Genomic DNA, 13,941 nt, shown 5'->3' with positions numbered 1-13,941 from the left:
CAAAAAAGGGAAAATGTGATGTATATAAGACGTCTAAGCTTCAGCTAATTTGCAGTCTTTGTCCCTGGTCAGCCTTTTAGAATACTGAATAGATATACTGAATACAGAAAATAAATAAATAAATAAATAAATGGTACAAATGCAGTGAATAATACAATAGATAAATGAACACAATTGCAGTTGTCAATTACAGATAAAAACACGAGCTGAATTTGACATTAAACATTATGAAAGTGCTATTATTTTGATAATGGCTTAGTAGGGAATTAATGTTCACATTTCTGCTGCTGCGTGAGCCAATGTTTAACTTTCAAAGTAAACCTCTTTAGTTCTGTTTGGGATTTAATTTCCGATGGTAAGGAATTCCATAGGTGTGTACTTTGCACTGAGAGGGATGATTGGCCAAATGTTGTCCTGCATCTTGGAGTTTGACAGTTCTGCTTGGTTCTGCTCCTTGTCATTGTCCTAGAGTCATCTGTCTTTTTAAAAATCTGAGACATTACTTGTGGGGCCAGTCCATTTAAACACTTAAAAACAACTTTTAGGAAGGAGAACTTTATAAAATTGGAAAAAGTCAACAAATTGTATTTTTCAATGATTTTGCAGTGGTGCCATTTTTGTGATTTCTGGTCTAAGATTTTCAAAGCTTGTAAGAATCATAATGGATGCATAAACTCACACATACAGTCTAAGTTAATAGCTGAACTTTAAACTTTACATTAAAGTGCAAACTCACACTTGAAACAATGGACACACAAACACACACCACACACACAAACATAGACACAGCAGTGTTCCTCACCAGCAGTCTTGAAGGCATTTGGCAGCTCCCGAGCACTGATCACACCAGAGCGATCAGCATCATGAGATTTATAGATGCCCTGAAACAACACACACACACACACACACACACACACACACACATTCTTATTCATGCTGTCAGTGTTGGAGCAGCTGATTGGTTTGTGAAACAGAATGAATCAGTTTTCTGAGCTCACCTGCCACTTCTTGATGTTGTTCCACAGGTATTTGAACTCATGGAAGCCCAGTCTGCCTGTGCTGTCGCTCTAAGGCCATGGGGTCAAGGGTCAAACTCAGCACAACATACTGACATACACTTGTTTCATGTTACACACCCCCAAGTTGACATACATTAAACCAAAGACCCACATTTGAAGCGATTTCACCCTGAGGACCCTGATATGATATTTTTATTTGCATCAAGTATTAAACTGAGATTAAAACATAAATTTAAAATAACCCTTCATATACAACTTCAGTTACTTCTAATGTGTAACTGTAATATTTTTGTAGGATTCACATATCTATATATAATGCATATACTATTTACAAATTTCCAATGCACATTTTTTTATATTTCTTATTTCTTTTTCTGTTTCTTTTAATTTCACTTATGCATATAATATATCCTTCTCCTGAGACTTTCAGCAACTGCAAGTGACCCAATTTTCTCTCCGGGATCAATAAAGAATTTCTGATTCTGATTCTAAATTATATTGAGATTAAATTAAGCCTCATTTTGTTAAGGACCTCTTGGAACCCGCCATGGGCCCCTGAGGGTTCAGACCCCCCTTTGAAAACCACTGGGTCAAACAGACTGTTTCCTGTGCCTGCATTTCCTATTTATTTATTTGTTTGTTTGTTTGTTTGTTTGATTGATTTTTGGATTTTTTAAACCATCATCTCAATAGTAAAACTTGTTTTCCATGTTTATTTATTTATTTATTGGTTTCATAAATATACAGTAATCAATACTTAAACTGGAAGCAAGTCAGAGGTAACCAGAGAGGCTAGTGCTCATCTGCTGTCCCTGGCCAGAACTTTACATGGCAATCTAAAATGACAAAAAAAATTGTTTGCAGTTTGTTTCAGCCCCCCTTAAGTAAAACAGACAAACTGAGGAAACGGAAAATAAAGAAAGCGTTCATATCAACATATGTCCATTTTGCTACAGTTAGGCTACTCAGCGAGTCGTATCACCGCTGCTGGTAATAATTCAATGTGATATCAGTGTCAGTGTGTTGGTACAATATTATCTGGAAGGATACATCCATGACAGCGACCATGCTCCTGCAGGACTCAATGCTGAAACCATTCGTCTTCAGGTCATCATCTGAAACACACAGCAGCTTCATCAAGTCACTTCAATTCAGTTTAGTTACAGTGACAGAAATAAATGAAATATATGAAAAATAAAATAGAGAAAAATCAATTTGAAGTGAAATATGAAATAAATGTATAAAACACAAAAGTATGAAAAAGCACACACACACACACACACACACACATATATCTATCTATCTATCTATCTATCTATCTATATATATGTGTATATATATATATATATACACACACACACACACACACACATATATATATATATATATATATATATATATATATATAGACATCTCATTCAATGTTTTTTCTTTATTTTTACTATTTTCTACACTGTAGATACATATTGAAGACGCCAAATATATGAAGCAAGATATATGGAATTATGTAGCAAAGAATATATTGTTAAATATGTTTTATATTTTATATTCCTCAAAGTAGCCACCCTTTGCTTTGTTGACAGCGCTGCAAACCCTTGGCCTTCTCTCAATGAGCTTCATGATGTAGTCACCTGAAATGGTTTTCACTTCACAGGTGAGCCTTGTCAGGGTTCATTTGTGGAATTTCTTGCCTTCTTAATAGGGTTGGGACCATCAGTTGTGTTGTGTAGAAGTCAGTTTGGTACACAGCTTACAGCCATATTTGACAACTGTTAGAATTCATATTATGGCAAGAACCAATCAGCTAAGTAAAGAGAAATGACAGTCCATAATTACTTTAAGAACTGAAGGTCAGTCAGTCCAGAAAATTGCAAAAACTTTGGATGCGTCCCCAAGTGCAGTCGCAAAAACCATCAAGCTCTACAACCAAACTGGCTCACATGAGGACCGACCATCAACATCAACTGTGCAGAGGAGACTGTGCAAATCAGGCTTTTATGGTCAAATAGCTGCTAAGAAAGCTGTGTCTTAAAATAATATTTTTGTAGTTTTTTGTTTTGTTCTGTTTTTTTTTTTTATTATTATTATTTTAAAGGGAAATGCATTAGATTTGAGAGGGTTAAATATGAAATGTTTGGGGTTTTAGTTGTTGGTTTAGGACAAAAAGACAGACAGGAAGAAATCAAATAAATAAATTAATTAATTAATAAATAAAATGTGTTTGAACTGTGAGAAACAGGACTCACATTTAGAAACAATCCTGTTCAGGATGTCCATTAGCTCCTTGGGGCTCACCTCCATGTCCTGTCACCACACACACACACACACACACACACACACACACACATCAGACACAGAGACCACACTGTGTTTTCCACAGGAAGCCCACATGCAAAAACCTCCAAAAGCTGGATGGTGGATAATGTTACAGCATTCAGAGTTTCTATTTTTTCACTCTTTTTTTAGTTTCCAATTCCTTCCATTCCAATTTCCTGCTTATTGCAGTTGTTATTAATTCTCTCCCAGTCAGAAAAGAAAAAAAAAAACATGCAATTTTCTAATTGTGAGTGGCAAGTGTTCTTGTTCAAACTTCACCCTCCTGATTTTTCAGTTCCTTCCAAAAGTAAGCTCACATTAAAGTCCTTAACTGTGGCTGTACACCATTGAATCTGTGGTCTAAGAAAGGGCCCAGTTTCCTTGAGATGCCTATGACCTGGATGAAAGAGAATATGTATGGACAGATTGTGGAAACTTTCACAATAAAAGCTGCATGATGAGAAACTGCAGTGCGAACCATTTAGACTCAACTGGAAAAAATGTGGAATAAGTGTGGAAAAAAAAGACAGAACATATCAATGATGATGACAACCATCACATTATATGCCTATTACACATTTGTCAGTTGAATCTACAGGGTCCTTACTTCAGCTTTGTGTAATGCACCTTTAAAAGAATATAATGTGAAGCATATACAGTCCTCTTCTAATCGAATGGAAACCATCATACCTAACAGTTACTGTTTTGAAAAAGGAACTCACTTACTTTTACTTACAGTACATTTTAAATGAGACACTTGACTTTTACTGCAGTAGATTTTTACAGCAGAATTTCTACTTTTACTGCAGTCAAATATCAGCACGGTAATACTACTTCTACCTCTATTGCAGTCAAATATCAGCAAAGTAACAATTACTCCTACTGTAGTCGAATATCAGCAAAATAACAACTACTTCTACTGTAGTTGAATATCAGCAAAGTAACAGTACTTCTACTTCTACTGCAGTCAAATATCAGTAAAGTAACAGTACTTCTACTTCTACTGCAGTCAAATATAAGCAGAGTAACAGTATTTTTTTTTTGTAGTACTCTTTACACCACCAGTAAAGTGTCAGTGATTTAAATTTGTGAAATAAATGAAATAAATTTGTTTCTACTGTCACACCTTTGATTTAAGTTTATCTTTCGGTGCACTTTGACTTACAGGCTTCAGTCTAGGGCTGCCACGATTACTCGATTAATCGACAATCAAAATAGTCGGCGACTAATTTAGTAATCAACGTAATTGTTTTTGTTTTTTTTTAAGCTTTGTTTTTCGCTCGAAACTGCCGCTGTACCTTCCGCTGTCATGTTTGCCTTCTGTCCTTGACGCACATGTGCAATAGCGATCATCGGAGTCACCAGTGACTATGGAGCATTTTACCCAAAATATTAACAGGAAGACTGTGAAATGCAAAAATCTGCAAGGCAGAGCTGGAATATCATGGCAGCACGACTGCCATGCACCAGCATTTGAAATGAAAGCATGTTGTGTTGGCTGGCGAACAGGACGACGAAGAGGGACCGTCATCTCGGTAAGCTAGTTGGCTAGTTAGCTTAGTGAAATACCGTATTCATCCGAAGATAAGACGATATTGTTTCCATTGAAAATGTCCTGAAAAAACGCCCTAGTCTAATATTGGGGGTCTAAGCAAATACACATGTACTGTACTGTAGGTAGGCTCGCCTGATGCCGCGATTACCGGCGAATGGCCGCATTGCACAGTCAATAATCAGCCATGTTGTCTGTGTCATCGTCCGTTGTGCTGCTGCAGCCGTGTATGAACAAAAGTTGATTTACCATGAAAGTCTGTGTGTGCCGCTCACCTGTCAGATCCGGGAGACCTGACCGGGTGGGCCGGCCGACCCGCCTGATGCCGACCAGTGCCGCGCCCACCCGGTCAGGTGGCTTTTTTATTCAAACAAGATTTTGTCCATATAAAAAGTAGCCTATTTTTCCCAAAAAAAGGGTCTTGAAAAAGAGGGGTCAAGTATTTGTTTTTGATAATATTTTTGATACTATTTTTTTTTATTTAATGTTAATATTGCAAAGTTCATTAAAAGTTCAATTGAATTACCATCTTAATTGTCTTTATTTTTAGTTATCACATAAGGAAGCGAATCATGGTAAAACAATAGAAGCTGCATACTGGAGCAATAATCTGCAATTTACGTATGATCAGATTAATCGAGGAATCACAAAAATAATCGGTATCGTGTCGATTATCAGAATAATTGTTTGTGGCAGCCCTACTTCAGTCCAACTACAAACCAATCCAATCCAATTTAAAAAACAGACAAACAACTGTTATTTATGTTGTGCTGAGATTATGAAGCTTCCATCTCTCTTAAGCTCCTGTCCTTTTCTCTGAACTTCACTCTAATGTTGCACAACCAGAACAACCCAGAGTTCTGCAATGGGTCGAGTACCCGCGGGTACCCGACCCAGTGCTGCTTCATTCAGGTGCGTTGTTTCCCAGATTCGGATCTGGGTGGAAAAAATAACATGCGGGTCGGGTTGCGGGTTTTAGATTGACACATCAAAATTAATATAAAATAATAATAAATACAATAAAATAAAAAGTTGTAAGCTGGTTGTAAGGCTGTGACATGATCCATGGGCTGTGACTGCAGCTTGCACTGCGCCATTTCCGGTTCATTTGCATTTGTAACTGCTGAACATCGCTCAAGTCTGGACAGAAAGTAAGTCTACTATTACTTACTTACTTACTTGTAAAGTTCCTTTTAAGAGATTAAAAGTTTAATAGCATTAAGCATTAAACGTAACAAAAGAGTGATTTTACAGTTGTATGGGAGAAGAACACAGAGGGTTGATGATGTAGCTGAAGTCAGGCTTTTATTGGAAGAGCTGCTTCATTCAGATGCGTTGTTTACTCAGTGGCACCTTAACTGTGGCGATATGCTGTTCAATATTCAGACAATATGACCCAAAATGATTACTTTAAATACGGGTTACGGGTTGGGCTGCGGGTCGTGTTTCAACGGGTCGGATCGGGTTGCGGTACTAATCGGGCTGATGTGCGGGTTTGCGATTCGGGTGCGGGCTTGTACGTCCCTGGGTCGGGGCAGGGTGGATCTTGAAAATTGGACCTGTGCAGGACTCTGGAACAACCATGGCTCTTTAGCTCCACCCACTGACCTTTAACCCAACCAATCAGATTATTCCTGCCTTTGCAAAAGCTCTGATTGAAATGTAAAGCATGTCTGCACAATGAAAAACACACAGGGCTCTAGTTTCGCAGACCTGGCGAGGCGGGGGCGTAGCGCAGATGCGCTTCGCCAACTGGGAGTGGCCAGGCGGATTTTCCAAGTTTGGCACGCCGTTCTCGGTGGCGCAAGTACTCCGCCGTCCCTCCTACCGGCGCAAGGGAGGAGAGAAGGCGTGGAGTGGGTTTGACACAGCCGATTCACATGTAACCAATCAAATGAGCCCCTGTCCTTGCCTTTAAAATGCGCTGCGCGAAGGCGTAATGAAAGTTTACACAGCTGACATGGAGGTCTATTGCCGCAGGCGGAGCGGAGCTCAGGAGACAGGCGCGGAGCGGAGACCGGCGAGCAGTGCGGACACGTCACCAAAACCTCACAGGCAGGCTTCCGGAATTGTCAGGCACATGAACGATGCAATAAATACTGAAAAAAACACTATTCAATGCTACGATCACAATCAGCACATACATATATCTCCATATCAACTGTCCCGTCACAGCTGATGTCAGATCAAAGGAGATTGGCACCGTTTGTGCTGATTGTGAGGTTTTGGTGATGTGCGCCAGTCAGCCAAACTTCCACTGCGCCGGCTCCGCTCCGCCTTGCACTGAAAGTAGACGTGGTTTCAGATGGCGAGCTTTTGGCGCACCTCGGCGAAGCCTTTTGGCACGAAACTGTCACTGCGCCAAGCCGAATCTGTCGGCACCTCCCCCCGCTGCGCCGCCACTCCCATCTCGGTGAACCTCCGCCTGCGAAACTTGGAACCTGTCTGCCTCTGCCGCTTCGCCGGTTGAAACTAGCTCTGCGCGGGGTTCGCCTCACTGCGCCACCCCGCGCTGCGCCGGGAAACTAGAGCCCACAGTGTTTATGATGACATGACTCCACCTGTAAACCGTCCTGCATCTCCACCTGTTACACTACAGTCATCATCATCATCATCATCATCATCATCATCATTAGTGCTGCTTATTCAGAGTAAATCCACCCTGCAGACTAGCTCAGTTCTGGTTCAACTGGTGTACACACCCACCTGCATGACTCAGAGAAACCCTAAAATATGTAAACACACACACACACACATACAACGCCTCTTAAGCATGAGTGTCATCCTGCCAGACAATGGTAGGAATGCAGACAGAAAGGAAACAAGTTCATCATCCTGCAAAACCACCAGGACATTTTCTCTCTCAATCTTTAACAGGATGAGAGAGAGAGAGAGAGAGAGAGAGAGAGAGAGAGAGGAACATTTTGGAAAATCTCTGTCCACATGGTAACACAAAAACACTAATGTATTTGCAATCTGAGCTGAGCAGCAACTGCAGTATACCCCTTTGCTTACTTACCGAGACTGAGACAAGATGTTGTCAGAGTTGCTGGGTTAGAGTTAGGGTTAGAGAAGCTATCTTATGTACACAGTGTATCATGTGGTGTGTCACCACCTAACATAACTTGCTGTAAGGTTTATTTTTTCACCTTGACAGAGCTAGGCTAATGACTACCATTGACTCAGTCTGGGTAGGTCAAAAAAAGGGATTTTGCCTTCCAACTTCCAATTTCTTTCCTTGGAGAAAAGGAGTGGAGTGATAAAAGCTTCATATCATTGTAGGCTGATGAGCAGAAAAAAGATGGGAGGGGTTTCAATGTGGAGACAGAAATGGACACAGATGAGTGTCATGATGTTAAAGGACAGAGAGCGAGAGAGAGAGAGAGAGAGAGAGAGGGAGAGAGAGAGAGAGAGAGATGTGTGAAGACTGAGACAGGCAGACAGATGGGCTGAAACCTCCCACATTCAGACCACAGCAACAGTATGAGGCAAAATCCATTTAAAACTAGCAATATCAGAGCTGGAGTTCAGAGACATCGAACTGTGGAGAGAAATTGCAGCTAATTACCATCAACCGAGTAAAAAAAAATAACATTTGCGATTCTAAGCTCTCTGATTGGTTCCTGCTGAGACCAAATCACAGAGAAACAGATGTAAACAACTTATTGCACTGTAATTACAGTAAACAATATGTGCATGCTTCTTCTTCTGTGTGTGTGTGTGTGTTGCTGGGGAGCCAAGTACATATACACAGTGAGTGTGTATGTACTTGGTAATGATATCTATGCCAACATGAAAAACATATTTTTTGTTTTTTTGTGCGTTGGTGTGTGTGTGTGTATGTGTGTGTGTGTGTGTGTGTGTGTGTGTGTGTGTGTGTGTGTGTGAAATGAAGACTGCAGACCAGCAGCAGATGTGTTTGATGATGAAGGTCACAACACAAATTGAACCAGTGAGTCACACACACATCATCAGTTAAGGTCTGGAGGGTTGCGGGTTTGAATCCCCAAGCTAGCCATAAAAAAAAAAAAAAAAAAAAAAAAAAAACACTGAATTATTTGGTAACATAATTTAAAAGCACAGTGATCTTGCATGTTTAGTGTAGCATCTACAAAAATGTATAAACTTCACATTTTGGTATTTTATAACTGCCATATAATTTTCCTTCCCTTTATCCAGCTGTTGTTTTCTATTCATTCCACAATGATATGAAAATGAACTTTAAAAGACTTCAAACTTTATTCACACCAGTATTCCATCACTGTAATAAAGTCCTCCAGTTTAGTTACTAAAAGCAGCAGCACTGTGGAGCTTTAACCTCAGTCTAGTGATGTGAAACATATCTGCCCTCACTGTAAATATACAAAAAGAGTATTTAACCTCAGTGTGATATAGAGCTGTGTTACATAGAATAGAAACAACTCACATCTCCAGCCAGCTGTTGGAAGACACGGCGAAACTGTTTCTCCTCATCGCTCTCGTGGCTTTCAGTGTAGGCCAGAGGTCGTTTGGGAGGAGGCTGCGTGCAAACACACACACACATAGAAGCTACTGTTTAGTCTGCTACTCATACACACATTCCTCCATCTAATCACATTTAGTATGGTTTACACAAGAAAATTTTCCACTTGAAATGAAATGTGAGCATTAATTGAATTACACCAATAAATGATAATACAATATGATGCAACACAGACAGTACTGAGTTTTAATGTTACTTATAAAGTAAATAAAGCTTTTCTGCGGTTGTGCCAATGGAAAGCCTCTTTGAATGAGATCTAAATGACAGAGATATCAATGTGAGGAAAATAAGTTTGAATAAGTTTGCTTTTTCAATTCCTATATAAGTTTTATACAGGAATTGTGTGAGCAGACAGGCGTAAAGACCAGGTCTAACAATGAATGGAGATTAAACAAATTAAAACACTTTTTTAAAAACAAAAAACAAAAAACAAAAAAAAAAAAGGATGGTTTGTACTCACAGGGTCCGAAGGCACAAACTTAGCCAGGTCAATGTTGCTGGAGACACAGAAAGATGATGATTATTATTGTAGGCTCACAACAGCTGTAAGAGGTACCATGGCAAAAATATTCATTTTAAAGGGATATTTCTTCAACAACTCCCATAGACTTCAAGAAAATCCGCCTGGCGGATTTTCCAAGTTTGGCACGCCGTTCTCGGTGGCGCAAGTACTCCGCCATCCCTCCTACCGGTGGAGGGGAGGAGAGAAGGCGTGGAGTGGGTTTGACACAGCCAATTCACATTTAACCAATCAAATGAGCCCCTGTCCTCGCCTTTAAAATGCGCTGCGCGAAGGCGTAATGAAAGTTTACACAGCTGACATGGAGGTCTATTGCCGCAGGCGGAGCGGAGCTCAGGAGACAGGCGCGGAGCGGAGACCGGCGAGCAGTGCGGACACGTCACCAAAACCTCACAGGCAGGCTTCCGGAATGTCAGACACATGAACAATGCAATAAATACCGAAAAAAACACTATTACAATCAGCACATACATATATCTCCATATCAACTGTCCCGTCACAGCTGATGTCAGATCAAAGAAGATTGGCACCGTTTGTGCTGATTGTGAGGTTTTGGTGATGTGAGCCTGGCAGCCAAACTTTGACTGCGCCGGCTCCGCTGCGCCTTGCGCTGAAAGTAGACGTGGTTTCAGATGGCGAGCTTTTGGCGCACCTCGGCGAAGCCTTTTGGCACGAAACTGTCACTGCACCAAGCTGAATTTGTCGGCACCTCCCCCAGCTGCGCCGACACTCCCATCTCGGCGCACGAAACTTGGAAACTGTCCGCCTCTCCCGTTTCGCCGGTCGAAACTAGCTCTGCGTGGGGTTCGCATCACTGCGCCACCCCGCGCTGCGCCGGGAAACTAGAGCCCCAAGTCTTTATGCCAAGCTAACAGAAAATGCTACACATAGCAACTAAACCACTGGATATACAGAGGTGAAAATGGTATCTTGTCTCAGTCTGGGTAAGTCAAAAAAGGGGGATTTTGTCCAAAAAGTTGGAGTATTCCTTTAACAAGTCATTTAATCTCACCTTCAGTGTTCAGATCTTGTTTTTCTTCATACAAGGTAAAAAAAATCTGTCAATGAGATGAGATAATCTCACTTGTTTCCAACACTTGAATCAAGTGTAATTTTCTTGATCCCAGTGGCTGACCTGCTTTATTCTGTCTTGCTTCAACAGATTTATACTTGTTCCCAGAGAAAAAAAAAATCTTGAAACAAGTGAAACTGCATTGCACTGCAAAAACTCAAAATCTTACCAAGATTATTTGTCTTATTTCAAGTCAAAAATGCCTTATTTCTAGTCAAAATATCTCATTACACTTAAAATAAGACATGATCACCTCAGAAGTAACTTGTTTTTAGACAATTGTCTCTTGTTTCAATTGAAAATTTGCTTGAAACAAGTGAAAATTTGCTTGTTTCATTGGCAAAATTTGTTTCGTGTTTCTAGCTAATTTTCACTTATTTCAAGTCAATTTTCACTTTTTCCACTGGCAAATTTTGCCAATGAAACAAGCAAATTTTCACTTGTTTCAAGTGAATTTTCACTTGAAACAAGTGAAAATTGTCTAAAAACAATTTACTTCTGAGGTGATCATGTCTTATTTTAAGTGTAATGAGATATTTTGACTAGAAATAAGACATTTTTGACTTGAAATAAGACAAATAATCTTGGTAAGATTTTGTGTTTTTGCAGTGTGGAAACAAGTGGGATTAACTCCTCCCACTGGCAGATTTTTTTTTACCCTGTTTGAACAAGATTTTAACATTGAAAATGAGACTGAATGACTTTTTAAGACGCAGATTTTTACAGTCAATTAACTGACTGAGTGATTTACAAGCTAATGAATAAAAACTTGAACTAACTGGCCTCTTAATTAACGAGCCGATGAAATTATTGAACACTGGAAGACTTTTAAAACCACTCAGGGAGACAGTCGGTGTGTGTTTGTGTGTGTGTGTATGTGTGTGTGTGTGTGTGTAAGTTCAATCACCTCACAATATCCACAAGGCCACCTGCAACTTTCTGAAATATAAACATCTTGGCTGTTTGTCTGAAAGAGACAGACAGAAAGACAGAAGACAGAAACACAAAGAGAACAAAGGTAACATAAACGGATGATTTTTTTTAAATTAGATGACATAAAGCAAACAGAAACTCCTCCAATCATCAGAAGAAACTTGTTTTATTTATTTATATATTACAGATTATAATTATTATTATTATTTATCACAAAACTTTTCCCTTGTGACACACAAAGCTAAAGAGCAAACTGTTTAGTGCAGCTTTCTGTGTGAAGCTTGAGAATCCACTGTTCCTTAAACACACACCTGCAGCTGCTCTTGTGTTTTTAAACTTGTAAAAGGTCTTTTTTAAAAACAAAAAAAAAAAGTACTTTATTCATTCATTTTAAATATGACTATATAAGATTTCTATAATATTTTTGTGTAAAGAAAAAAGGGAATTCTGTGTGCAGGCAATGTATTGAGGTTCCAAAGTGTTAAACAATGAAATGTGCTCTCATCAATGTGAAATAAGTAACTAACTAAATAACTTACAGAATAACTAACTAAATGACTGTCAGTCTCATGTTAAATCTCAAACTACAAATGTAAATAAAGATGAAAATCTGAAAAAATACTGACAATTTATCTGTTAAATTCAAGATTCTATGTTTATGCGGCACTGATATACTGTGGTATAGAGTAACAGTAAAATAAACATATCTATAATGGGATAAGTTTAGATTATTTTGTTCTGACTGCAGAAATCTGTGTGGAATCTGACTTCTAGTGGAAAACTTTGCCTTCACACAGCCTGTATTTCAGTATCAGATGTGAACACAGCACACATACCATTAGAACCATGTCTTTAGATGCAATACATACTCCCACAACCCACCAGAAACACACTTAGCAAAGCGTAAACCTTGAAAAACAGATCTTCACACAGAATCCATACAAGTGGACATTTTGTAGTACTTACCCTATGGGGCGTGTGCCTCTCTGAGGAACAAGGGAGAGAGAGTTATAGAGAGTTGGGTGAGCGAAGGACACACACACACTGAGGGAAAAAAGAAAGAGAGAAGGAGCAGTTGGTTGTCAGGCGGGTTGACACTCCCACTTCAAGAATCCAAAAAAAAAAAAAAAAAAAAAAAAAAAAGTCTAGCAAAGACCCAAGTTCTTGCTCAATGCATCATCAGCCCCACCCCCCCCTCCACACACACACACACACCCTGGGGCAGAAGGGAAGGGAGAGGCCGGATTCAGGCCCTAAAGTCCCCCTTGTTCTCTCCTGAAGTTCAACACAGGAAGAGTTGATGCTGCGTTCAAGTGCTGCTGGGAAATCAGGACATTTTGCACTCTCAAGTCAGCTGTGTTGCATTCAGGTGCTTGATGACAAATGATATCAAACACAGATGAAAGTGGATTTTTACATTTAAAAAGTGGTGAAGGTTTTAAACTGGCCAAGACACAGACACATACAAAACATATACAACACACAACACATACAATATCAATATATTCAGTCAATATCAGCTAGCAAGATATAACTTTTCACGTTTTTAAGCATATTTAAAAACTGCTGCTCTTTGACATATACAGTTAGGTCCATAAGTATTTCGACAGTGACACAATGTTTATTATTTTTGCCCTTGTACACCACCACAGTGGATTTGAAATGGAGTGATCAAGATGTGATTGAAGTGCAGACTTTCAGCTTTAATTTAATGGGTTGAACAAAAATATACCATTAACCTTTTAGCAATTACAGCCAGTTTTATACATTGTCACCACATTTTCAGAGGCTCAAGTACTTGGACATTTGACTAAAAAGCAGTTTCTTGGCCAGGTGCAGCCTTTTCCCTACACTGTAAAAAGTGTTTCAGCAGTGTTGTCCATATTACTCTTTTTAAAAATGTGTATTTCTTCCACTAAATAAATTTTCCCTTTTATGTGTGTTTGATTAAGTTATACGAGAGAAAAAAAATGCAACATTTTTAAACGACTCATTATTTTCCAGGAT

The 13,941-nt window shown here is 39.3% G+C and overlaps 1 protein-coding gene across 1 annotated transcript in view; it reads right to left on the bottom strand.

Annotated features, from left to right (window-relative positions):
* Positions 1-13,030, bottom strand: part of LOC115370002 (calpain small subunit 1-like) — a 22,359-nt gene extending 9,329 nt beyond the window's left edge. Inside the window, exons 1-8 of the mRNA XM_030066779.1 lie at positions 12,901-13,030; positions 11,909-11,968; positions 9,870-9,906; positions 9,314-9,406; positions 3,266-3,323; positions 2,070-2,134; positions 999-1,067; positions 803-881 (exon numbers count right to left, since the gene is read on the bottom strand). Coding sequence (XP_029922639.1) covers positions 803-881; positions 999-1,067; positions 2,070-2,134; positions 3,266-3,323; positions 9,314-9,406; positions 9,870-9,906; positions 11,909-11,955 — 448 coding nt within the window. The 5' untranslated portion in view covers positions 11,956-11,968; positions 12,901-13,030. The remainder of the gene's footprint in view (positions 1-802; positions 882-998; positions 1,068-2,069; positions 2,135-3,265; positions 3,324-9,313; positions 9,407-9,869; positions 9,907-11,908; positions 11,969-12,900) is intronic.
* Between the last annotated feature and the right edge of the window lie 911 nt (positions 13,031-13,941).

Source organism: Myripristis murdjan, chromosome 13, assembly GCF_902150065.1.
Source record: "Myripristis murdjan chromosome 13, fMyrMur1.1, whole genome shotgun sequence".
NCBI lineage: Eukaryota > Metazoa > Chordata > Actinopteri > Holocentriformes > Holocentridae > Myripristis > Myripristis murdjan.
The sequence above is the reverse complement of the archived record's forward strand: the minus strand, read 5'-3'. Positions and strand labels throughout refer to the sequence as shown.